The sequence below is a fragment of the Danio aesculapii genome, chromosome 6 (genome assembly GCF_903798145.1).
Source record: "Danio aesculapii chromosome 6, fDanAes4.1, whole genome shotgun sequence".
Taxonomy (NCBI): Eukaryota; Metazoa; Chordata; class Actinopteri; order Cypriniformes; family Danionidae; genus Danio; species Danio aesculapii.
This window is the reverse complement of record NC_079440.1, coordinates 37,427,975-37,455,778: the sequence shown is the minus strand read 5'-3', so window position 1 is coordinate 37,455,778 and position 27,804 is coordinate 37,427,975. Positions and strand designations below refer to the sequence as shown.

Sequence of the window (27,804 nt, the reverse complement as noted above, 5' to 3'; positions counted from 1 at the left end):
TCAGGTGTGTTAATTAGGGTTAAAGCTAAATTGTGCAGAGCTGTGGCCCTCCAGTAGCTGAGTTTGACACCTGTGGTGTAGATTATAGATAGTAATGTTGCAAATATTTTTTTTGTTTTTTGCAAGGACTGATTTCTATTCATAACACCTGAATCTATTGTCTGGAGTCAGTTAAGGCTGCACAATATTGGGGATAAAAACGTAAATTGCGATATATTGGGTTTTTTCTTTTTTGGCTGTGTATATTGTGAAATAAATATTGACTTAATATTAAAAATAAGATGACTTAATATTTTGATTGGGATAATTTTGTTAGGGAGTGCATCTGCATAAAATGTAGTGAACAAATTAAAAGTGCAGATGAGTACACCAGAACAAAAAAAACAAAAAATCAAATGAGCAATGCTTTAGTTTTTTAATTTTTTATTCTGTGGATTTTAACAGTATTAAAGTACAGAAATTATTAATTAAAAATATAAGTAAAACTGTATAGTCTTTGTTATATAAATAATTAAAAACAATTAATCTTGGTTTAAGCTATACAAACCTTATACAGGGTATCTGCAGGGTGTTAAAAAGTCTTAAATCTCAAAAGTGCAATTTTAAGCCTTAAAAAGTCTAAAATCTACAAAATGTTGTAGGTCTTAAATATTTTTTAACAGGCCTTAATTTTGTTTATGTATAGCTACACAATCTGGCCATTAATACCCATACAATCACCAACAATCAATCTCAATTACACGTTTAACTTTAATTTTCAGAATCAGAATCAGAATCAGAAAGAGCTTTATTGCCAGGCATGTTCACACATACGAGGAATTTGTTTTCGTGACTGAGCTTCTACAGTGCAACAGGATTACAGAGACAGGACAAAAAACAGATAATAAATATATTTTAAAAAATAGAAGTAAGTAGTGAGTGCAAATATACAGATTGACAAGTGTATGTACAGCTATATTACTATATACAACGTTATATGTGCAGCTGTTATGTGCAAATTGGCATGTAAAGTGTGTTGTTAAATAAGTGTATATATGTATAAAAGTGTATGGCAAGTAGTGATGTTGGCTCCACAATTATTATCATCAAGTGTTCATGAGATGGATTGCCTGAGGGAAGAAACTGGGGCAATCCTTAATAATAATAATAATAATAATTTTAAAATAGCATTTAATTACTTTACTTACAGTGGTTTGTTTAAAAGTTAAAGTAAAGTAGTTAAGTAGTAAAAAGTTAAGCCAACTGGGATATTTGAATATACTTAGCATTGAGCCCTGTATAAGTCTAAATTTTTATTCATAATGGTCTTAAAATGCCTTAAATTAAACTTGGTGAAACCTGCAGAAACCCTGTTATAATTTATTGTGTCCAAATAGTAAATTTAGTTCCAGTGATGTGACAATTGTAACTCTGCGCATTGCAAAATTGATGCAGAAAGTATATATTATGCAGCCTTACTGTTTTGTTTTGACTGTTGGCTATTGTAGCTGTTGACATAACTGTTATGAATCACCAAGGATCACAGTTTCTGCTATAAAATTATATTTAGTATTCTGCTGATGAGAAAAAGTTCACCTCCATAGTGGATGGCCTGAAATAGGGGCCAACATAACAAGTTACAATTTTTAGGTAAAACGTCTCTTTATTTTTCTGCACTAATACAGTAATATCTTATATCTTTCCACACACACACACACACAAAATTAGTATTTGCAAGTTTTAAATCTCCTTCAGGCTTGAAAAAACATCTTCCCCCGGATTCTTTGCTGTGTTTCTGAGGGATTCACGACCAGTCGTGTTGTCTGGTAGCAGGTCTGCAGGCCAAGACCAGCTGTGAGCTGAACTCTAAATCTTCCATAGGGAAACCTGTCATTGTCTGAACACAACAAGACCACAGTTTTTTTTCTTTCTCTCCCTCTCTTCTTTTTCCTGATCTCTCCTCCTTCAGGGAGACAGAACTTTTGCTTTAGTGGCGTTTGCTAAGATGCAGGGCTCAGTGTAACGATTGCTCATACGTGAAGTTAGGGATTTGAGAAAGTGAAAATGATTATTATTAGTGTTTAAATCATCCCACACAGTTTTGCTGTGGGCAGAGCCGGCTTAAGGCATAAGCAAACTTAAGCGGCTGCTTAGGGCCCCGTGGCCACCAGGGGGCCCCCAAGAGTGCATGAAATGACTCCGTGACTTTCGTTTTTGTTTTAGTTTGTTGTGTTGTGGATTAGGGGTGGGGAAAATGTATGCCCATTTATCGTGTTATTTCCGGCCGCGATACTTTCTCTGGCGCCAAGACATTTATCTTAATTTACAAGAGATCTGAATTAATTAAGTTTTTCGAACTGACTGCAGCAGATAACCGCTTTAGTTACAGTACACCCAGCGGCCACCATGTGGAGCGCTTCCGGATCATCAGACATGCATCAGCATCATGTAAACCACTGACAGATGAGCCATTGCAATGGTGAAAATCTCAGGCATGCGGACATCTTCTTCTGTCCAAGCTGGGCCTAGGTATTTGTGTGTTTCAGACATTCAGCTTCCCCAAATTTTCCACTAGTTTCTTCCTCACAGACGCATTTTTACTTTAATTAAAAACATCATACGTGCTCAGAGGAGTCTGTGCTCACGTCTCAGAGCATTCTGATCAGTTGAAAAAGCTTGTTAGACAGATGTGCACATGTTTTACATTGGTGCAATTCTATAAATGTGTGTTTATAAAATAAATTCATTAACTTTTTAATGCATTTTTTCCCTTTCATTTACCAAAATCGTGATATATCGTGGTTGATTTTCTTGTGATCTATCGATATATCGCAGAATCACTGATATCTTGATTGAAGCAGCAAAACACTTTTTCATAAACTTGGTGATAAAAATTAAGCGTCAAGTTTTATACATTTGGTTCAAATTTCCTATTATACAACCATGAACTATGGATCATTGACAGTTGGCAAATACACTGCAAAAAATATTTTCTCTCTTATAGTTTTTGTTTGGTTTTTAGTCCATATATTAAAAATTCTTTAAACCAACAAACATTTTCTAGACAGATTTTTAGTCAAAGTGATGTGGATTTTTCATTAAAAAAGCTCAATAATCTGCCAATTAGGGTAAATAAAAAATAGTTTTGGGTTTTAAATAAGATTATTTTACTTCTCATTAACAGATTAATTTGTTTGTTTTACAGAAAAAAAATCTTAATTTAAAATTTGAATTTTTTAATTTTTTTTATATTTACTAATATATGCAAATATGTCAAGAAAATGCTTACTGGTTTAATTTGAATTTAATTTAAATAGATGCTTTAAGTTATTTGAATTACAAAATACAATACATTTTTTTTTCAGTGTTAACATTTATATCCATTAAAAAAATATCTTTATTGTCACTATGTTTGACTGTTTGGCAGCGTCTTGTGACTGAATAATAATAATTATAATAATAAAAATAAGTATGCTATTGGCTACTTCCTGCTGTTTTTGTTTCTGTCAGCTCAGATTAATATTTTGTGTCTAATTATTTAGATTTGTGGCAAGTAGTCATATAAAAAGTGGGATCAATAGGCAGTTGTTTCTGCAGAATAATATTTAGAATTGTCTTAAAACACATTTTATGATGTAAGCAACACAGCTACAGCGAATAAAATCGATAATGTGTGTTTTAAATTTATAGTGTGCGAATAATGAAGGATTGATGATAATTTGTCATATTGTTTGCACCAAGGGGGCCCCAAAGTAAAATCCTGCTTAGGGCCCTCTAAAGGCTTGGGCCGACCCAAGCTGTGGGCATGATTGAGATCTTAAATAATAAGTGCTGTTGAGGAGAGTTGTGCTGTAAATATTATCACCAGCAAAACATTATTTTTACGAGTTGACACTAGATGATAAAAGCTGTAGAATTGAAGAAATGGTGCTGCGTTCATATGTGATGCAATCGCATCTTTATAATCATGTTTTTGTTTGTTTTTGTGCGTAGTTTGGTTACGAACAGTTTAAGTAGAGTCATCTCTCTGTTCATGTAGAGAGATCAAATGTGAATAATAATATAGTTCATATGTAAATCCATGTTAGAGTGAGTGGTAAAGCTGATTGTAGTCTGATTAATGTCATGTTCAGACAACACGATTTTAATTATAGCATGATTTCTTTGACTTAGCATGTAATTGTGATTCTTTCATGGTTCACAGTACATGGAATTTCTAGAATATCATGGAAATTGATTAGGACTGTTCCAGTGATAGAATATCATGGACTTTTGTTTGTCACTTTAAATATTAGTTAACATTGATCACGGTGTATTTTTCAAGACTGTATCATGTTTTTTTTATCACATTGCTTCACACAATTTGCTTCTAGACTATTTTTCTTGGTGTTAGACTAGGTGCTCTTGTTTCTTTTAATGTCCTAGAATTCAATTTAAAATTTGATTTTCCATTGTTACTCTCATAATGGTGATTTAATCAACAAAATAAAGCAAAAAAAAATAATTAAATAAAATCCATTACAGCCCATGGAAATTAAGCTTCTTAGGCAATTAAAGTCTGGGAATTGGATGTTTGGCTAAGAGTGGGAACCCTATTTCTTGACAGCAATAGAGTCAGCATTCAATAATCAATTGTTTTATGCTATAAAGCAGTGTTGCCCAAACTAGGCCCATGAAAAAATTGGCCCATGGTAAACATTGATTTGGCCCGCCATCCCATCTGAGAAGATAGGGTCCCATTCAGATTTGCCACCATCCAATCAGCAAGCAGAGTTATGCATCCAAGACCCATGCTACATTTCTATAAATATTTGTCACAACATACAACAAAAAATAACTGTTGCTACTTCAATTTCATCATGACTTCAACGTGAATTGTAAGTGCACTAACAGTGACAGCAGGCCATTTTGATTGAAAAGTAATTCAGTTTGACTCACCTACAACACATAGGAATCTGCATAAAAAAACATCGTGGAAAAATACTCTAAATTCATATTTGTCAGTTTAGTTTAAACATGCATGCTCTACTGAAATATTCTTTGTCACACTGATGCCTGAGAAAGCTCTTCTAATTATTTTGATTTTGCCATTGATCTTGTCCTTGAAATCCTGGCTGTTTACTTTTGAATAAAAAAAAATGGCAATACTCATTTCACACAAAACATTCTTTGATGTGACGAATAACAAACCACCAGTTGTCCCTCATGGTTTTCAAAAGTATATGACTCATTCAAAGCTCATTCAAAACTAGCTCTGCCTTTCATTAAGAGCTTTGTAGTGGCGCCACGTGACTCAGTGAATGTACAGTTACATGCATCAAATTGAATTTCAAGATCAAGATGTTCTTTTTCAAAAAACGCCATCACTTTAGCAGACATTTCTTTCAAGAGTTAGCTTCAACACTTAGCTGATGATTGATAAAGTGGTTATGACAGGCTGTCCCAGGAGAGAGCCCTAGGGCCAGAATATCCTTGAGCCCAAGGCTCCCTCCTGTTTGGAGGGCGAGAGGAGAGTTTGAGCTCAGGTGGGTCTCGAGAACTCCCCTACTGTGAACTGCTGATATATATCTGACTAAGTTTTGAAGTAGTCAATTTATCTAAGGTCTTTGAACGGTGTGAGGAAACCGGAGGACCTGGGGAAAACTCACGCAAAACATGGGGAGGATATGCAAACTCCGCACAGAAACGCCGACCGGCCTGGAGAGGGCCGAACCAGCGCCGTTCTTGCTGTGAGGCAACAGTGCTACCCACTGGGCCACTGTGCCGCCCTATCGGAGAAGGGAAGGAGTAGGGGTGGAAAGGGGGATTTTTCAAAACGAAGATGTGTCAGTATTTATCTGATTGGTGCAAATATGCGGAGTTAATGCGGTACCAGCTGTGTTCAGTCATAAGCATGTGATCCTCTCGAAATTAGTTTATAAATAAACCACACAAGTGGAGACTTGTTTAATTTACCCTCATACAATGATCATAAATATTACAGTCGATTAACTTTCCTGGTTAAGTTGAGGTTCGGTCCTGCAATTCCAAGAATGGCTGGAATGCAAATGAATCCGCTTCAGATGCCATATGCAAGCACATCTGTTTCAAGAAATAGGAATAAGCACTAAAACGTGTAAATCTCGCAAAACCAGCAAGCGCAGAGAACACCATCTGAATCGCTGTGTAATTTAAAGGATGTTCTGGAGCGTCGCTGTCTCATCTGTGCTCGCTCAGGGAAACGAGCGGCTGTCGGATTGATCCTTCTCCCTGCGGCGTAATTGAAATTGCATAACAATATCACATCTCATTTTAGTACAGCTGCCGCTTCTGAGGGAAGCTGTTGGAAAGTCAGCCACCTCTGAATTGGAAGCTCAAGCCCAGGCCACCCTGCTCGCTTTAGAAAGGGGCTTTGGAGAACATTCATTCATTCTCTCCAAGCTGCCAAGGTACTTTAGTTTGAAGTGTGCAGCTCAATCTATTGTAGAGACCATAAACCCTCATTCCTTTTCCTATCAGGCTTACAGAATTAGACAGTGAAACTTACAATGATGCCCAGGGAGGGGAATTTAAGTTCAGGGCACTGGAATTGACCCGTTTTGATTGTCACTGCACTTGACTGGAAAAAAAATCCTTCATGTTATGAAGTGAACTCCAATTTCTCAATTGATTTGAACTTCTTTATGTCCCAGAAGGGTGGCACACCATGAAATTAAAACTGCCCTTAAAAAAAAACTAATTAATTAGCCATATTTCACAGAATGCTCCGTTACGCACTGTTAGTTCAATCAGGTTTCAATGATTTCTTCAAAGACATGAGCCTCGATCAAGTGGATAAGCTGTCATTAATTTACAACACACTCTACTTGTTTTCATAGGGAATGAAATTGCTGATAGTTGCATTGCATGCATGTTCCTGCTAGACATTGATGTGGTGGAGCCTTTGATTAATTATTGATCTGAGATTTCAAGTCAAACAAAAATGGGGGCATTGTCTCTCGTTATGTTCTGTGGGGGTTTTTTTTTTCCCTTTCCAGGAGTGTGGAACTCTGCCATGAAAACACCCCCACATCTATATTTCATGTGTTCAGTGCTGCCTTTTTTTGCTCTCAGCTTAATTGTAAGACTGTTCTGACATAGTTTTAGATTTATCATGTTTCAACTTTTTTGCCAATGCATTTTTTAAAGTGCTGATGTCGATTCCAGCATGCTGCTTAGCATACAAACAGAGCGTTCCCGAAGTAAAACCTCTTTTTCCATAAAGAAAATAAAATTTTAACAGTAACTGATAAAGCTTTAAAGACAGAGCTGTTGTAAATCATTAAACATGCCTATGACTGCATTAGGCGTCACGGTGGCACAGTGGGTAGCACGATCGCCTCACAGCAAGAAGGTTGCTGGTTCAAGCCTCAGCTGGGTCAATTGGCATTTCTGTGTAGAGTTTGCATGTTCTCCGTGTTTTCATGGATTTTTTCCAGGTGCTCTGGTTTCCCCCACAGGTCCAATGACATGCGCTATAGGTGAATTGGGTAAGCTAAATTGTCCATAGTGTATGTGTGTAAATGAGAATGTGTGGGTGTTTCCCAGTGATGGGTTGCAGCTGGAAGGACATCCGCTGCGTAAAACATATACTGGATAAGTTGGCGGTTCATCCTGCTTTGGTGACCCTAGATTTATAAAGGAACTAAACCGAAAAGAAAATAAATGAATGAATGAATGAATGTCTGCAAAAAACTTTCTCAATATTTACTCACTTTGAGTTTCTTTCTTCTGTTGAACACGGAAGAATGTATTTGGAAGAAAGCTGAAAACCCATAAACATAGTAAGAAAAACAAATACTGTGGATGTCAATGGGTTGCAGGTTTCCATCTTTCTTTAAAATGTCTTCTTTTGTATTGAATTGAAGAAATCAACTCTAACAGTTATGGAACCGCTTTAGGGTAAGATAATGGTTCACCCACATTTTCATGGTTGAATGAACTGTTCCTTTAATTCTTATTTTTGTAAAGCAATAATGTTTAACAGCGTAATTTGTGCAGAAATCACCCAAAAATCCCACCAATCATATTTACAATGAGCAAAGTGCACTAAGGCTGCATTTCTTGATGGTCAATTCAGATTTTGTGACTGTATCCGAATTTTTTTGATGACCTGCTTACATCATCCTTTAAAAGTGACTCATGTCCGATTGTCTGCATTTACACAGCACATGGCAAAGGCCCAATGACGAGGAAAAAAAGAGTGTTAATAAAAAATGAATCTTTTTAACAATTTGTTTTACTATAGTTTATGACAGAAAAGTTCTAATTTGGCCATCTTCTTTTAATCTTGGCCTTTTTAAACCAGTAGGCATCTTAATGTAATGTCAATATAGATATAAATATAATGTCCATGTATGCAATAGTTTTATATTAGTTTATATTGGTTACATGGTGGATATTGGACTCACTTGCTCTATATGACAATATAAAAGCATTTTTAGTCCTTGTGTATAAGATTTAAGGTTTGGGACTCTGCTGAAGTCTGTTCTGAAATGCCTGTTTACACTGCAAACACGAGGGCACGGATCCGATTCATATCAGATGAATTTCCACATATGAACAAGGTCTGAATCTGATTTGAGTAAATCGGAATCCATGTGATTTTTTTTTTTCTGCCTATACGTACATGGGCCATGTCCGATCTGTGCCACATGACAGAAAAAAAATCGGAATTGAGTCACTTGAACCATGCAGGCTGTTGTAAAATATCCTTCAATCATGCACCTGTGACTGTTGCTTGGCCACCATTCCACTATCAGTACTGAGCCATTTTTGTTTTGTAAAACCTTGCTGCATGAATGAAATGACAATTTTTTACCATGTATTCAGTATAACTCCGCTTACTCACAATAAGAACAGAAGTGATTTAATCGAGTGCAACATCACTGTCAGATTGAATATAGTTATTTTTACTTTAGATTTTTACGTCTTCTTTTAGTTTCAGTCTTTCTCAAAATCAAGTGTTGAATTGTGCCTTGTTTATTAATGAATCTGTGGTAAAAAAAAAAATAATAATAATGATAAAAACTGAACAAAGGCACAAATTCTTGATGACCTAGGTCAATAATTTCATTAAATATGGTACTGTATATCCACTCTTTCCTAATGTTGACATCAGAAAGAATGAAGTGCAAAGACTATTTCTCCACAGCTTGGCACTGCACAACATCTTGTTGGCTTCAGAGTATCTTTACCTTTTGGTGTCTATGTAGACGCATGCTTTGCCTTTTTTGTTATTGACTTTCTGCCGTGTTAACCGGCAGAGCTAAACAGGCAGTGATGTAGATGTGAAAACGTATTTTGCTATTACTTAATAAAGTGGCACAGTTCTGAAACAGAATGATCACGTTTGTCCATTTAGATCTCTTAGTTTATTAATTAACATGGTCGTATACCTTTTGTCTTTTTATTTTATTTTTTTTTTACTTTATTGCTTCATATCAATATTTTAAAATCTGTGATTGTCCTCATGATTACATTTCTTGCTTTTAATGTTTGAAAACAAGATTTTTTTTATCATCCAATAGGAGGAAATGAATAGGCGAAATTCAGTGCTGCTGAAAAATGGACTTGACCGTCTATGGCTTTTTGTACTGTTTTTGTTGTGCTTTTTATTAATATATCTCCTTTCTGCCCTTATACGCACTACAGTATATCTCCAGTACCAAGGTGAAGAGTCAGCCAGCAGTGCTGTTCAGCAGAGATAAAGATAATGGATAGTCTTAACAGTGCAGTTTACTGGTGGTGGACTCCTCTGCCCTTTTCATTTAGGAGTCCAGAGATTGATGCTTTTATTGTGGGCCGCTGTGCCACTGTAGTGCTCCACCTCATTTGGGCTAATGATGGAGTTGATAACAGGGCAGTGCATTTCAACACACTCCTCCTTGACTCTTTTATCGTGTCTTCCAGGATTAACTTTTTTTGTACCTTCCCCCTGCCCTAGTATTTAAAGATTCATGTTAGAAAGAGGGTTGAAATTAAATATTGATGTTTGACCCATCTCCTGCTGACCTAAACATCTGCTAGGTCAACCGAGCTGAGGATAATGGGTTAAACTGCTTTATTTATTCATTATTGGTCTCCGTTTTGTAGATGGTGGTCTTTTGGCTTGGAGTGTAAATATATTTGCTGGTTGTTCTCTTATGAATATTAACCCTGGTTTATATTTGTCAAACTAAGGTAATCATAAAATCACTACAATTTTCCTATGCTAACCTATAGCCATGGTATTTGCAGTAAAAATTGTATTTGTGATTCTGTGGTAATTAGGGATGTAATGATTCACCGTGAGCTGGTTAAAAAAATTATAAAAATATGTGATGATTCAAACCTGCAGAAATGTATGAATGAATGAATCATGATATACAGTATGTTTTGAACAGAGGGGGTGCTGTGTTTACAGTCGTATTCTCGCTTTACCTGCACGTCAACAAGAGCTGGGGCAGCAGAGTGAAATGACAGCAGTGAAGTGTGCCATACAAAACACAAACTGCCTGCAAATACTGCAAAAAGACGTTTACTTACACTAATGCTGAGTTCAGACTGCATGATTTTCAAAGTAGTCGTGTCCCAGATGTTTTCATACTACATGACTATCTGGGCTTGCGTTTTGTCGCTGCTTTGTTTGCACTGCATGATGGATCGGCGGCAGGGTGTTTCACACTGCGTGACTTTACAATCGCTGACAGCTTTGTCCAAACTATGTCTCACAACCAAAAACAGTAGTAGTATGTGTTTTGTTATTAACTACATAATGAGAAAAAGCCTATAATGGGGTAGAAAATGTACTTATTTTGCTCACCTGGGTTTAAAGGGAATTAGCAATTTCTCCTCAACTTTTTTCTTTTTTGACCTGGTTGTGATACTGCTCTGATGACACGTCAAACAGACACGGGTGCTTCTGTCGAATTTCCACTAGTTTTTCCTCTATTTCTTGGCTCCAAATAAACTTAAAATGAGCACTTTTAACTTCTCCTCCAGCCTCCCGCTGGCCTGCAGGTACCCACACTAGTGAATGTGGCTCTCTCTTTGACGACATGTTATTTTCAATCTGAACACATTTCACATGTCATGATTTGAATTGCCGTCAGCTCCAGATATTTAGCATGCTCAATGGCGATTCTCTTGGATCGCGTCTTTGATAGTTTACACTGTGTGATTGTTACTCACGTGAACGAGCACCGATTTGCCTGTGATTTTAGGCATTTGTCAGTGATTTCTCAAAACCTGTCGGCGAGTCAAAATCAGGGCTAAAATTATGCAGTCTGAACTCAGCATAACAGAACAACGAATATGATGCACATAAACCATCAGCACACTGAAAAACTACTGTCACAGACGTCTATATGCAAAAAAACTATTAATAAAACCATGCAGACCGGATGATTTGCAGCTCTGCTTGCTCCGACGAGTGCTACGGAGATCACATGATGCATCAGTGTTTTCAGGGAAAGTGTGAATGTTTTTCAGACTGAAAGAGAAAGTTGTTCTGTTACACAATTGGCCATATTGAATGAGAGCGTGTGTGAAATTGAGCATTTAAGGGTGTCTCCCAGTACTCAGTTGCAGCTGGAAGAGCATCTGCTGTGTAAAACATATGCTGGTTAAGTTGGCGGTTCATTCCACTGTGGCAACCCCTGATGGATAAAGGGACTAAGCCGAAGGAAAACGAATGAATGTTGTTGTATTATATTATATTATATTATATTATATTATATTATATTATATTATATTATATTATATTATATTATATTATATTATATTATATTATATTATATTATTCATTAATTTTCTTTTCAGCTTAGTCCCTTTATTAATTCGGGGTCACCACAGCGGAATGACCCAGCTGACCCAGCCGAGGCTCGAACCAGCGACCTTGCTGTGAGGCGACAGCACTACCTATTGCACCACTGTGTCACCCTATATTATATTATATTATATTATATTATATTATATTATATTATATTATATTATATTATATTATATTATATTATATCATATTATATTGAATTTGAACAAACAAATTAAGTTGAACATTACTAAATTGAATTGTTTGTTAAAATTGAGCCTATATAAATTGTTTCCAATTCTTAGGTACCTTAAAAAAATGTGTAAATCCAACAAAAAATTCAGTGTTAAATATTATACTCATATAAAAACATTTATTAATTCCACATTTTTAGTGCAGTCTGTTGTAAAAGCATTTTCTTTTTTTACCCTATAATTCTTATGCACTACACCCCTATAAATATGAAAATTCATTGATTAAAAAAAAAAGTATGAACCCTGTACAATGCAGCGTGTACCAATGCAGCCTTTAGTGCAGAGGTTTCCTGCTAAGACTCATCAGGAGCTCAGAATATCAGCGTGTTTGAGACCCTCTTCACATTCACTGCTGCGTCGGACTCTCGCTGTGGTCTTTAAAACTGCTCTTGAGCTGAGCTGCATGATGAAGACCAGCCCAAACAACAATCACTGCATCACAATCTAAATCTGATCTTGACGATTTGCTCTACATGATTCCCCAAACTGTCGTCCTCACTCAGAAGGTCTTACAGAAACTTGAAGAAACTTTGCAAAGTATGGTCCAGTTTGCTTTTTCTGCCCATGAACTATAGACTTAAGGCATGTTCACAGCAAAAACTAGAACTATAAAGATAAATGTAAAAAATATATATATTTGTAATATTACAGTACTCAGTATAATTGAGACCCCATTTTGAAAATGAATATTTTTATCCGTTTCTCAGTGAATATAGGCAATGTAATTTGGTGCATTAAAACAAAACAGATTTAGTAAACAGATATATTTATTAAAACAATATTTTAGTCACCAAACATATTTAGAAATTAAAGATAATACAATTAAATTCAAGCAAAAAATTGCTAATTACAACCTACAAAATCTCAACAACATTTTTTTTTTGCTTCTCTTGATTCTTTGCCTTTTTTAAAATTTGTATTTAATATTTTTCTATAACATATAAATTTGGGTGTACTAGTTTTTGGACCATTATCGTAAGTTATTTAGTTAGATAAGCTCCAGATTTGGCTTCAGTACTGACTAATCTAATGTATATGCACACATATAATATTGTAAAGCCTATTATGAATTTAAAAGATAGATTTGTGAGGGGTGTACTTGTATATGCTGAGCACTGGATATGCAAATATTTGTAACGTCTACACTAGCTAAAGAGAATGCTTTATTTATTCAAAAGCATGCTGAAGTCATCTGCTGTTTTAAAAGCTTGAGCTATTTAAAGCAGGAAGGAATCTGATTGGCTGATTTTCTGGGGAAAAGAAAATCGTTCAGAAATTGATTCCAGTGATAATTTTTGGCATTTTTAATAGCTGTGATGTGAACTTTTTTTATGCAGTCCAATTTATTCAGTCCAATTTATTATTTTTTATGCAGTGTCAAAGGCAGTGTGTCATGCAATTGATACAATATGAGGTTGTATTTATTTATTTTTTAACACAGTATCTTTTGTACCGTTTGTCATTTAAACAAAACATTGGATTGGGTTTGGTTTGGATTTGAATTCCAAAGAAAGCGTTTTGACAATTCACAGCCACCATACAAGCAAAAGCCAAAATCCATTTGGTCTTGCAGCACAGAGCACTTTATGACAAACAAAGTTTGTGATATAAAGACGGATTGTGGCAGCTGGTTGAGAACCACTGCTGTGGCAATTGTTTCCAATAGTTGGCACACGCCACACACCTTTACCATGCTGCTCTGTGGTGTGTGCATATCTTTATGTGTGTGTGCGTACATGTGTGTGTCCATACCTTTGACATACTGCTGCTTGTATGTGTGTGTGGCCTAGGGCTGCATGATATTAGATAAAACTGACATTGTGATATTTTGTTTTTCTGCAATTTTTATATTGCAATTCGAATATAATTTCAAGATGACTTGAGTAACTGTATTGGAAAGTATTTATAATTTTAGGGGAGTGCATCTGCATAAAATATACAAATATATTTGCATAAAATATACCAAATTATATAGAATATGCTGAATAAAATAAAGCACAGATGAAAACAATAGAACAGAGATAAAAATGAAATGAACATCGCTTCATATTTTTCGGTGAAGTATAACAGCATTGAGGTTCAGTGATGCAATAATCAAATGTAAATTAACACCGTATAGTCTTCATTGTATAAATAATTAATTTTTGCTAAAGTGGCAAACTTTATAGTTTCATATACCCAAATAGTTAAAATTTGCTTAATCTTAGTCACAGGGCTTAAAAATACATTAAAATGAACGTCTTTCATACTATTAGGTCAAGTTTTATTAATCCCAACATGACATTACAGATCATTGATATTGCTGAAAATGATATTGGGCTTGTGCAGCCCTAGTGTGACCATAACATTTAACCTATTGCCATGCCTTTGACATATTGACAGATCAATTCATTTGAGTGGACACAATATTTTCTTGTTATTTTATTTAATATACAGTTGAAGTCAGAATTATTAGCCCCCCGTTGAATATTTTTTCTTTTTTAAATATTTGCCAAATGATGTTTAACAGAGCGAGGAAATTTTCACAGTATGTCTGATAATATTTTTTCTTCTGGAGAAAGTTTTATTTGTTTTATTTCCGCTAAAATAAAAGCAGTTTTTAATTTTTCAAAAAAAAAACATTTTAGGGACAAAATTAATAGCCCCCTTAACCTATATTTTTTTCGATAGTCTACAGAGCAAACCATCATTATACAATAACTTGCCTAATTACCCTAACCTGCCTAGTTAACCTAATTAACCTAGTTAAGCCTTTAAATGTCATTTTAAGCTGTATAGAAGTGTCTTGAAAAATATCTAGTAAAATATTATTTACTGTCATCATGGCAAAGATAAAATAAATCAGTTATTAGAGATGAGTTATTAAAACTATTATGTTTAGAAATGTGTTGAAAAAAAATCATCTCTCCGTTAATCAGAAATTGGGGGGGAAAATAAACAGGGGGCTAATAATTTTGACTTCAACTGTATATAATAATAATTATTATTAATATATATATATATATATATATATATATATATATATATATATATATATATATATATATGTATATATATATATATATATATATATATATATATATATATATATATATGTATATATATAATATATATGTATATATATATATATATATATATATATATATATATATATATATATACATATATATATATATATATATATATGTTTGAATTGTGATTCATTAATACACATCAGTTCATGATGAATTTTTAAGCTAACAAATACAAAAACATTTATATGAAAATTTCAGACTGTGTGTGCAAACCTTTTAGAGAGATTTTTAGATTAACCATATTAATGATGTAATACTGGATTCTCACCAAATGCGAATTTAAGCATTTATGTGGCATTTATACTTTGTTGTGCAAATTATGCGTTATCGTTATGCAAGACACATTTGTCACAAATGTGCAGAATTTTTCGCACAAGTTCAAAACAAAAAACATCCCACGGCTAAACTAGAGAGAGTGATATGATACGCATGTTCTTTTAGTATTTAGTTTGAACCCAGCATAAGAGGGCAAAAAAATAACAGTTCAGGGTATCTTGGTTTGAAGGCATGAAACTTTTCACCAGTCTTCTTTTATGTGTTGTTCAAAACTCATTGTAGCAGCATGCTGTGCTTGTTTAAGCGTCATATAGAATGATGACGCATGTTTTGAAGATCAACCGTGTGAATAATTTATGCTGGTCTTTGGGAAATCCATCATGAATGGTAAGTTGTGGGGTTTTATTTTCATTTCTTTTCCTCTCTCTGATTACCATGATGAACAACATGCTGTTTTTTGGCGCACAGATTGCTGCCATTCATCTGTTTGCCTTGCCTGCAGAGCCAAGACATCATCAGGCATCAAAATAACTTCCTTTGTCAAATATTTGTGCCTCTCTGGTCTCGTATGTGGCCCGTGTTTGTTGTCAGAGAGAGAAACTGTCACCGCCTAATGAGAAATCGTACTGCTCCATAAGCAAGTGTTGGAAACTGTTGGAGTTTAACAAGCTGGAAATAACTATGCCACATCAAATGCCATCAGAAGTTTCTTGAAATCACATTTAATTAGAGTCAGCCTAATATTGAGCTTTTATTGTAAACAGCTTTGAATGAATGCCTAAATTGCAGTTGAGTTTTAAACAGAACAGCATGTCAGGGTTACTTTTGTTGGTGAATTGGTGTTTCTATCTTCCTGTCTTTATCAATGTCAGTCTTCCTTTCCTCAGTGACTTTCAAGGTAAAGTTTTCTTCTTTTTTCCATGTTGTGATTTGTCAGTCAGTCGGACTTTAGATACTATGCATGTTTGATGTATTTATATACATTTTTGGGGAATATATCTGTGTAGATATCTGCAAACGATAAATTTTGCTCTCTTTGTCATTGAAATGCTACCCATGAAATAATGGTTTTGAGGTAAGAAATTTGAGCTGTTGTGAACTTAATTTCTCTAATGGACCTTTTTTTAAATTACTGGGTGTCATTGTGATGGTGTTTGCTTGTTGTTTGCATGAATTTGTGCCCATTATATATTTATATTTGTGAATTTGAATATGCTATTTTATTTATATTCCACTGCATGATAGTTTTTATATATTTCCACAATTTTTTTGGCTTATCTATTTTAGTAACTTGTAAAACATTTTCATGTATTTATTATTTTTATTTATCAGGATCTGTTTGGGTGTACATAACTTTGGATGTTTATTTGTGCATGTTTTACATTTATAGTGCCATTCGGTGCTTCCCACAGGTTTGAAATATACTTGCGGAGGTAGCCGGATTGAAACAGACATCACATAAATAGTTAACTATATGCGACAAACAAAACATAATTTCATTTTTAATAATAATTGTATTTATGACACTGCTTCTTTTCAATGGGTTAAAGTAAATAAATAAAAAAAGACCTGAAATAAAATTAAATAAAATACTTTTATGCTTTTCAGGAGCCATGTGCACCCACTGACAGATGAAATCTGCTTCTCTCTTTTTCTTTCAAGCTCAAAGCAAACTTGAATGCAAAAGTATTTTAGATTTGCATGTAAAATAGCCGATGTATATATTAACATCATCAATTTAATAAAACAATCAGCAAATGAGAAATAAATAACAGAAACATTAATAAAAACACACCTCTCTAAAATCTCTAAAAATTATCATAACTGCAAAATTAAAACGAGTAGATTTTTTTTAATAAGGGAAATGTGTTGATTAAACATTACTAATGGTGTACATACATTTGGCAGCCAGTTTAGATGTCATTCTGTCCACTCCAAGCATATAGTAAAGTTTTTCTGAGTCGTTTAAATTAAGGCATCTATTATTTACTTTTTCTCTCAGTATCGCAGCTGTGCATGTACTGTCAGCTGTGAAACCTGGCGGAAAGTAGTCTTTAATAAAAGAGCAATGCAAATACGCATACAGGCTTTAGAAAGTGAAAGCAAAAGTTGAATTCCGGACATTTTAGGAGATTTAGGAACCTGAACTAATTTTCTAAGTCCCAAAAATGTGCATCTCTGTGGGTCTGAAAAGCACGTGGAACTGTCTGCATGATTGTTAACAGGTCTCGCGGGCACAGAAACTGGTAAACGAGAGAAGACTTTCTACCACTTAATTGATGGATGTTTGGTTATATTGAGCGGATACAAAGAAGTGTAAAAGGATGCTAATAATATTAAATAAAATTTGTCACTAATATACTTGGGTGGCCCGCCCAAGTAAATTCTATGTGTGGGAAGCACTGCCATTGTTGTTAACAGGTGCTCATTTATCATAATTTTAAAGTCATGTTTAGCCAATCAAAGTGAGTTTGAATTATTCGTAATGTATTGCATAATGCCTTGTTTTATTGTAATTGTTTTATTTTCAATTTACTTGATATTGATGCTATCTTAGAAAACATTAACCATTACAATATTTGACATATGTAAAACAAATTAGTTGAACGAGCACTTGGTCTCATTTAGAAAACAGGTTTGAACAGAGATTTGTTTTTGAAACCCTCATTTTCAAATTATGACAAAAAAAATAAATCAATGTGTCTGCAATCGAAAAACAAAATAATCTCTTATTATTTGTTTTCCAATTAAAATATCCTTAAATCAGCATACATTTTATTGAGCTGTAATATGTAAAGTCTTGTTTTCTGGGGAAAATGAATTGATCTTAAAACAAAGTGTCTGTTCATAAAAATAATCCTGTTAAATTTCCTGAGACCATTGGCAAATATATATTACTTTTTTCCAGAATCACAAAAAATACTACTGTTTATTCTAGTTATTCAAACCTTAAGCTGTACAAATCAATTATAAAAAAATAGAGAGTCAATTTAGTATATTCAAAATGTCTGTAATACAATTCTGTGCTACATTTATGCAGTAAATGTGTGTTTTTATGCGAATGATTAACCTTGAGCAATCAATTCTTTAATATGAGAATATTAGATGAGCTTAAAAACATAATTACAATGTTGTGTATCAGGAGGAGAGTTTTTTTAATGAGAGATTTTTCTATGCCTGTGAAATAATCCACATAATTAGTGAATGAGACCAAGTGTCCTTCTACTTATAAACACTCAAGCATTAAATCCTGTACAAAAGCTACTTGCTTTTAAAGGAACACTCCACTTATTTTGAAAACAGGCTCATTTTACAAGTGTCCTAGAGTTACAGAGTTGAGTTTTGCCATTTTGGCTTGGCTTAGCTTAGCACTTTTAGCTTAGCTTAGCATAGATTTTCATCATAGTTCCTAGTCATATCGGTCTAGAAAATAACAACTTTTCGATTTCTGTCGAACTTAGTACACAATGTAACTACAGAAGAGTCAAGCTTTAAATAGGAAAATTATCAAATCAAGTTGGTCATTTTCAAGTTAGATGCTAATGTTATTAGATTCCTTAAATATATACATAGATATCGCATACGGACCCTGAGCATGCATCAATACAGCCGCCACAATTGTACAGTGCTCCCTGGACAAAAGTCATTAAACTGCACTAATCAAGACTAAAGCCAGTCTGAAGATGCATACATAACACAGATAATACAGTCATATAATACTGACCATAAGGCAAAGCAGCACCAACTTGCACTTAATTCTAGGCTTATGCTAGTTTTGTTGAACAAAATCAGCAAACAATGTAAATGAAATATGACACATTCATTTCAAAGGGGCGCTACCCTGTACTAAAATGGCGGGTCTATTGACGCATTCCTTCCAATAGACAACAACAGGGTATTATTTATCTAATATAAATATCTATGATTCGATTTAATGATCTATGCTAAGCCAAACTAAAAGTACTCCCACCAGGCATAAAAATCATCTAAATGGATTCAAAATGGGTAAAACCCAACTCTCTTTCTCTTTGTAAAGTGTTGTAAAATGAGCCTGTTTTCAAAAAGTGTTCCTTTAAATGTTATTGTGATATAATTATTATAATAAATGTACATGCACATCTCTTTGTCTGAAATGCTTTTGTTCTTTTCTTTCTTCCTTTCCTTTAGTGGACCAAAGCATGTTTGAGAACTGCAACGCTGCAGAGCAGCCGAAGAGTTTTCGTCCATCAGACTCTTCAGCTCTGTCTGGTTCAAGGACAGGAGGCAGTCAACACCTCAAAAACGCCTTCAACTTGGGCAAAGCCATGGGGGCGAAGGTGAACGATCTGCTCCGCCGGAAAGACCCCAGCAGCCTCGGAGACATCGGGGTGACGGAGGTGAATAAGAACGTGGAGCCGGTGTGGGCCAGTCTGGTTGACATGAGCCACGGCACAGCTAGAAACAGGTACAAACTTTAACAGCGCTAGTGACCTCAATACGCTCATTATACTCTATTGACTTCACGCTAAGAGTAAAATTGCTAGGAAGTTGTCAGCTGTGGTATACTTACTCTTGACATGTGAGGCCTGCAGTGCTTTTACAGAGACTAATTTAAGGCTTTACTGCGTCATGGCCCGACCTGATAGACCCTCTTCAGTGTCCTGACGGATAAATGTCAGATGAACAGGACAGAAAAAAATGTTCCCCTTAACATAGGGTTGCTGGATGAAGGCATCTTAAGGAGAAAAAATTAATTAATTAGAAATGTGCAAGGATATCCTCTTTCTTTTTAAAGTCTTTCTTTTTAGTTTGGCTGGAATAAGAATGGCTCTCGTCACATCAGCTAAAATATACATATGCTGTGCGACCTGTTTATACAGTCTATTGGCACTACTCGCATGAGTGATGGCCTCTTTGTTGTAAGTGCAGCCAATGCATATCCAGTGTTTTGAGCTGCCGTGACGCGAGTGGATCGATCGCCCCTATCTAGTGTCTCATCCAACCTTATAACCTCTCCCGGAAGCTCCGCAAGTCTCCCGCATATTCATACCAGCTCCATGATCCCTAAAAATGTGTTAAAATACCCAGAAATCATGGCGACGAGAGTGAATGAGCAAGAAAACAGATTGCAAGAGGAACAGTGATGGTCTAAGCCAGTGGTGTACAATATCGGTCCAGGAGGGCTGGTGTCCTGCTGATTTTAGCTCCAACTTGCTTCAACACACCTCCCAGGAAGTTTCTAGCATATCTAGTAAGAGCTTGATTGGCTGGTTCAGGTGTGTTTGATTAGGGTTGGAGCTAAACTCTCCAGAACAATGGCCCTCCAGGACCGAGTTTGGACACCCCTGGTCTAAGCATTACATTTCTTAGGTTAAATGAATAGAGCAGTGAAGATATCACGAGTGTAAATCCCCTTCTCTCTCTCATTGAGTGGTCAAGCTGCTGTGAGACTCTCTGGACCTGCTGTCAATAGTTGGAGACAAGCAAAATATTTGAAATCTTGCATGTATTTAGGCATTTTTGCATAAAACAACTTAAAGTTCAGTGCTTTTGACAATATTGCAAGTTCACTAAAAGCTTGATAAAAAAAGACGTTTAAATTATTTTTTTAACATGAATATTTAATAATATAACTTCTTGTAATATACTTATTGCAATAAACAGTGTTTTATAGGCCTGTTTCCTTTCAGTAAAGAAGTATTAGGTTTATAGGTGTGCACTTTAACTTTTTTTGCATCAAATATTAACTCCAAACTTTTTCTTGATTGAGACATGTTGAATTCTTCTTGTTGAATGTTTCCAAATTGCATTGTTTGTCTTTTTTTTTTTTTTTTTTACAATTTTTTATATCTGTTACATTAATTTCTGTGGCTTTTCATTCGCTGTGGCGACCCCTAATAAATAAGAGACTAAGCTTATATGAATGCATAAATTATTTTCTGTAAAGCTGCTTCTGGCCATGACATTATCACATCTAAGTGGTTATAAGAGATGCGTTTAAGGTATTATATGCAGCATCCTTAATATATTCCCTTAGGTAGGGCGAGATCTTTTCTGAAGGTTCATACTTGGAGTGAGAATGTGCTTTATGCATTTTAAAGTTTGAAGCATTTGATTCAATACTCGATATTGGCCGATCACCAGTATAAGCTGCAGAAATCCTGATCGTAGCATCTCTAATCGGCAGAGGTCCATATTATTAACCCCCTTTTTCAATTAGCTACAGAACAACCCAATGACTTGCCCAGTGACTTGCCTAATTAACCTAACTTGTCTAGTTAAATAAATTAACGTAGTTAAGCCTTTAAATTGCACTTTAAGCTGAATACTAATATCTCGGACAGTAACTAAAATATGATGTAAATAATAAAAAGAATTGGTCTCACTTTATATTAAATGGCCTTAACTAATGTGTTCTAACTTACCAGTTATAATGTACTGAAATGTACTTAATCTGTAAAATATGTTTTTACATTGTAATTATGCTTGATTAAATACCTGCATGTAATTACATCTGTAATTAATTTCTGTAAATATATTCATAATTACAATGTTGAACATCCACTTACACCTTAGCCCAAGCTTAAACCTAGCCATACCACCAGACCTGTTCCTAACCATACCTGTATCCCACCTCAACAGCACCAGAAGTGTTCTGCGCATGCATTATGAAAATAATTAAGTTCATTGTATTAATATCTTGATTTAAGTACGTAGGTCACTTAATATAATGTGGGACCAAAAATATGATAATTGTTCTTATAGATTCACAGAATGAGATACTGTAAATAAATAATGACAAAAATTGTTACTTTAATTTTGATCAGTTATTTAGGATTCTGCTCCTTTTATTTAGTTTTACAAAATTTAACTTAACATTTTAGTCAATTTGACTGACATAAGTTGAGGTGACTAGAAAACCTTTCAAAATAACATTCAATGTTGTTTTTACTGTGTGTTTGTGTATGTGTGTGTACAGGTATGTGGTTTACAAGAACACAAAGTTATAAAATGACTTGGGTATGACCTAATTGCACTCTGTTAAGGCTAGTTTACAGAGTCACACCTCATGCCATATTATAAGTGTTTATTACAGTATAACGAGCCTGCATGCTTGCTTTAATGCTACATTTTTACTGATAATCCTATTTATACACCTCTTGCCCATATCGTTATAAATGACTTTCAGTGTGGCAAATGACCAATGCCATATTTTCTGTGGCTGTTCACATCTCTTTCAGCAGTGAATGTGAAAACAGGAGAATCATGTTTGAACTCAGTTGTGATAGAGTTAGAGCAGAGAGTTGACAGACGTCTCTCTGAGATGAAACAGGGCTTTTCATGTGGCCGTTCACAGCAACTGCATCCGCCATCATTATGATCATCTGCCTTCAAGATATTGAGCGTGTCTGTCTCTGTCAGTCCATGTGCTTGTGTTGCGTCATTCAAACTTTGACTTGAGATGACGGCTTGGTTTAATTGCTTGGAATCTTACCAGTTGTGTAACATCGCGTTTACACAATTATTTTCAGCATTTGTATTAGGTTTTCTTATAGATTGTATAGTAAAAAAGTTTAGTTTTTTATGTAATTGGCAGTGCATTGTAAGATAGTCATAGAAAGACATTATTATAGCTCATAATTGGAAAAGTACATGTTATTTTAAAATAATAATTTATGAAGTGAGCCTCACACAGGTGAGTGGGCTTGACAAACCACCTGTAGAAACACTTTTCTCTTTATTAAAAAAAAACCCTCTTCCTTACTCTGTCACTTAATTATCTAAGCACACAGTTCATTTGTATATTTAGCACGTCTCGAGTGTGTTGACTCCTCTTGATGAATCGCTGAATGCCTCCTCAATTGTAAGTCACTTTGGACAAAAGCATCTGCTAAATGTAAAATGTAAATGTAAGTTACCCAATATTATTAAAATATGAATGAGCAGCTTGTTGAGGAGGGGTGTGTTTTTTTCTAATATGTTAAAATGATGATAGAATATCATATACTGTAGACTTTATTACTCTCATCAGCATTCATATCTTCAACAGACCAAGTGCAAATTCCTCTATCATAAAATAATAAATGAAACGAGGCATTTACAAGAAACCAACTTCTTATCATCTGGAGTGAGGTTACTAAAGCACAGAGATGTGACATTATTGAGGGAATTGTGCTGTCGGCTTAGATTTATTAAAAGGACATTATTACACACGCAAGAATTTTGTGGTTAATTGAGTGTGAGCATCTCATGTGACTTAAAGTCATGGTGAATCTGATGTCATTTGACCACCATCCAAATTAATGGTTGCGATACAGCAGCCCTTCGTTTTCATTTATGTTTTTGTAATATTTCATCTTCTTAAGATGAGTTAGCTCTTTATTCACAGTACTGTTTACCATGCTGAAATTGAATTGAATTTTCTAAATTATTTTTTGGGTTTAAAAGTTTTATGTGTGTATTTGTCTTAATAAATAACAGTAAAATTGGTCATTTATAATAGCAGGCGGTCTGTGCTATTATGTGAGCAAAAACAATCTCTTTTTTTTCTTTTTAGAAATGTGATTAATTCCTTTAATCTAATGGCAAAGCTACATTCTAATGGCTATTACTTCAGTTTTTGGGGTCACATTATCCTTCTCAAATAATTCTAATATGCTGATTTGGTGCTTAAGTAGAAATAAAAAAAAATAATGAAAAGTGTGAAAGGAGAGCCTACAAATTTTGTTTCAATTTAAAAGCCTTTTCTGCCAAATGTTTTATATCCTTGCTAAATAAAATTATAATATTTCTTTGTGAAGTTTTACAAACTAATTCCGAGAGGACGATGTGATATGATTGTGGCTGGTCTCTCATCTGTAATTAACAATAATACAATCAGATTGATCCTAGTCTACAATAAATAGACAGATTTTACCCTACTACTTAATCTTCGTTTTGGAGGAATCCCCCCTTCCACCACATCTTCTCCTTTCCTTTTCCTACATTTACCAAGGGGAGCTCTCGAGTCCATACTTAATCTAGGACTTAATTCTATGCTAATTGACTAGGCAGGAGCCCTGGGCTCAATTATCTCCAAGCTAAGGGTTCTTTCCCGGGACAGCATGACAAACTTGCTAATAGCGTCAAGTAATATCTAAGTGTGAACTCTTGAACTTATATTTAAGCAGTAGTGCAAATATAAGTAACATTTGGTTTTTAAATAACAAGGAAAATACAATTATCAACTTCTATTTTACCTGTTATTTTTTATTTATTTAAATAGTATTTATATAATGTATTAAAAAGTTAGTAAATATGCATGTTTAATTATTGTAAATGAATTGGCAAAATGCAATTACATTTTTTACCTCTTCTGCTTCTCAAAAGTATTGTATAACCACTACATTATTATTTGGATTACTATTTTTATCCTTCTGAAAATTCAGCAATAGCACTGCTGTCCTGTGAACTTTCCTCCTCATCCCACAGGCTCAATCTATGCTTTTAAATGTATCTTTAATAAGATTTTTTAAGTGAACTATCCTCCTAAAGGTCTGAAATATGACAATCTGTAAAAAAAAAATCTTTGTTCTTTTCAGAAGTATCATGATTTTGGCTCATGTTTCAGTGAGTTCTGATCACGTATGAGCTCTCACAATGCTTTTCTCTCTCCACTGCAGTCACATTTCCCTGGACTCTTTCCCTCGTCTGGATCCTCCTCCACCGACTGGCAAGAAGCGTCTTCCGCGTGCCCTGAAGACCACCCAGGACATGATGATCTCCTCCGACCCCGTCGTGGCCTCCCCAGAATCCTCCTTCGTCTCCTCGCCTGACAAAACCTCCAAAGAGAAAGCCGAGCCCCAGCCTGAAGAGTCCAACATCGAGAAACCTCCAGAAGCAGACGTCAACAGCCAGATGGAGAAGAAGCCCATCGTAGAACTGAATAACAAGCTCACATCTGCAGTGATGGATGAGAGAATTTCAGAGGATGTGGATCAGTCGCAGATGCTTCTCTCAGTTCCAGATCTCATTCACAAAGACAATCTGGACCCAAAGAAATTGGCCAATTCTGAAACCAGAATGGCTTCCACTCCATGTCCAGGTAAAGGCGGCTGCCGGATCAGCGTCACTGAAGGAGAATTAATGGAGAATGGCACTGTGGATTATCGAACCCTCAGCCTGGACAACGAAGAACCACATCCTGACCTGCTGTCATTTGAATAAAGATCTCCAGGAATCTCACCATTTAACCTGCTTTCATTTTAGCATTTCATATTTTGCCTTTATAGCAAAGTACCGCTGATTGTACTTAGTCATTTCATAGATAGAATTATTCAAATGATAAATATTCACTATTCTTTTTTAATCATAGTAACATAAAACCTTTTAAAAGATTGTATTTTAAAGTATTTGTGGACCTGTACTCTAAAAAAACACAAGTTAACAGAAACCAAAGTCAATACACTGCAAGATGGTTTTAGTTTAGTGTTTGTTGACTTTTTTCCAGTAGAATTTTCCAGATGAATTTACTTGAGATGCAACACTGCATACGCTGTTATGATTTGTTTTCATCATTTGTCGAATGTTAAAGCTGTAATAAGACATTTTTAGTTTCTCTCATATAAATGTGGTTTGTTTTGACTTTTCTTGCATCAAAAAGAAATCCAGAAATCAATCAGTTTCCTCAAAAAAATTTATCAGTCTGAATGTTTTGAGCTTTAAAAATAGTAAACAATTTTTACTAAGCACCAAATCAGCATGCTTTCTGAAGAATCTTCTTAAGATTTGAAATATTTTTGTTTTTCAATACTGTTTTTTGTTTATTCTTGATATTGAAAGCAAATATTTTAATAAATTATAATATTCTTCAGCTTTTAAAACCCCCCAGTTTTTTTTTTTTTTGGAAAACAAATCTTAATTATGCAGTGTTGTGCATTTTTGTATATAATAAGTATGTACCTTTATATTGTTTGAAATATCTGTTTTGGTATTTTGCTGGAAAATAAGACAAGAAAACCTAAAGGCATAGTTCACCTTAAAAACTGCTGTTAATTTACATATTGTCAGGTTATCCAAGATCTTGGTGACCTTTTTTCCTAATAGAACATTAATAGAACAGATTTCGTGATCTTTGGTAATTCATAACATAAAGTTGCCACTCATTCATTCATTCATTCATTCATTCATTCATTCTCCTTCGGCTTTGTCCTTTATTCATTAGCAGCGGATGCCTTTCCAGCCACAACCCAGTATTGGGAAACACCCATACACTCGCATTCACACATGTGCTCATTTACTAAGGCCAATTTAGTTAATCCAATTAACGTATAGCGCATGTCTTTGGACTGTGGGGGAAACCAGAGCACCAAGAGGAAACCCACGCGAACACAGGAAGAACATGCAAACTCCACACAACTGCAACTTTAAAAGTTAAAAAAAAAAAAACATTCTTAGGCAAAACAAAATTATTACCAGTGGCTCAGGATGCTGCGTTGCAATCTTTTAAAGCAAAACTGTCAAAGTGCCGATAGCCATTGACTAAAAATATTCTTTAATATCTTTTAAAATAGAACTTCCTTGTCGGCACTGATGACCTTCTAGGTGGTACACCAACATTTGGCGCCATTCCACTTCAAGCATACTGAGTTTGATCCTTTCATCTCTCTGTCTCATTGAGTTCCATTCGGAAGGACTCATCCCTATGCCCTAATCTCTTCAAAGGGTTTACCCCTAGGGTGAACGCATTGAGGAGTTAGTACATAGGGATGAGCCCTTCCGAATGGAACACAGTGTGTAACAACAAACAACTTACATGCACAAAAGATCATGATGGGCCGAAATGTCCATCAGTTTGAAAACACCCGTTTCGAATGTTATTACTCAATTAAATGGGCGTCATTAGAGGTTATCAGCTGATAGATATTGGCCAGTAGGGGCCTTCTGCTCTTACTGGTAGGCTCAGAAGACTGTTTTCATCCATCCACATGGTTAATCAGCTCTACTAATAGAGAAGACTTCAGATCCAGATCTGTTTGTACATTACTGTGATGGTTGGGTTTAGGGATGGGTGTAGGGGTAGATGTTAATAAAATACAATTAGTGGCAAATTTAATAAATAATATAAATAATTCTCATTATCTTCTGGCTGCAGCCGTAAGTGAGCTATAGCTGATTAACCATGTGGATGGATGATAACAGCCTTCTGAGCTTACTAGTAGGAGCAGAAGGTATTTTCTGGTCCATATCTATCAGCTGATAACCAATACAATCAAGTGATAATCTTCAAATCGGCTGTTTGAAAAGCTTTATTCCGAAAGCCCTTCAAAGTAGTCAGTTTTGAGTACTTTGATTTGCAACACTTCAGTATGGCAGCCATGTTTTTATTCCAAAGATCTCAAGGCAAAAAGTGCCGTAAATCATCTTTTATCTGAAAAATAAATAAATGAGCAAG

General features: G+C 34.9%; 1 protein-coding gene across 1 annotated transcript in view; it reads left to right on the top strand.

The window, feature by feature from the left end:
* nos1apa (nitric oxide synthase 1 (neuronal) adaptor protein a) overlaps positions 1-26,528 on the top strand; it is a 214,550-nt gene extending 188,022 nt beyond the window's left edge. The window contains exons 11-12 of the mRNA XM_056460125.1: positions 19,560-19,836; positions 25,034-26,528. Of these exons, the coding sequence (XP_056316100.1) occupies positions 19,560-19,836; positions 25,034-25,577 (821 nt within the window). The 3' untranslated portion in view covers positions 25,578-26,528. The remainder of the gene's footprint in view (positions 1-19,559; positions 19,837-25,033) is intronic.
* The last annotated feature ends 1,276 nt before the right edge of the window (positions 26,529-27,804 follow it).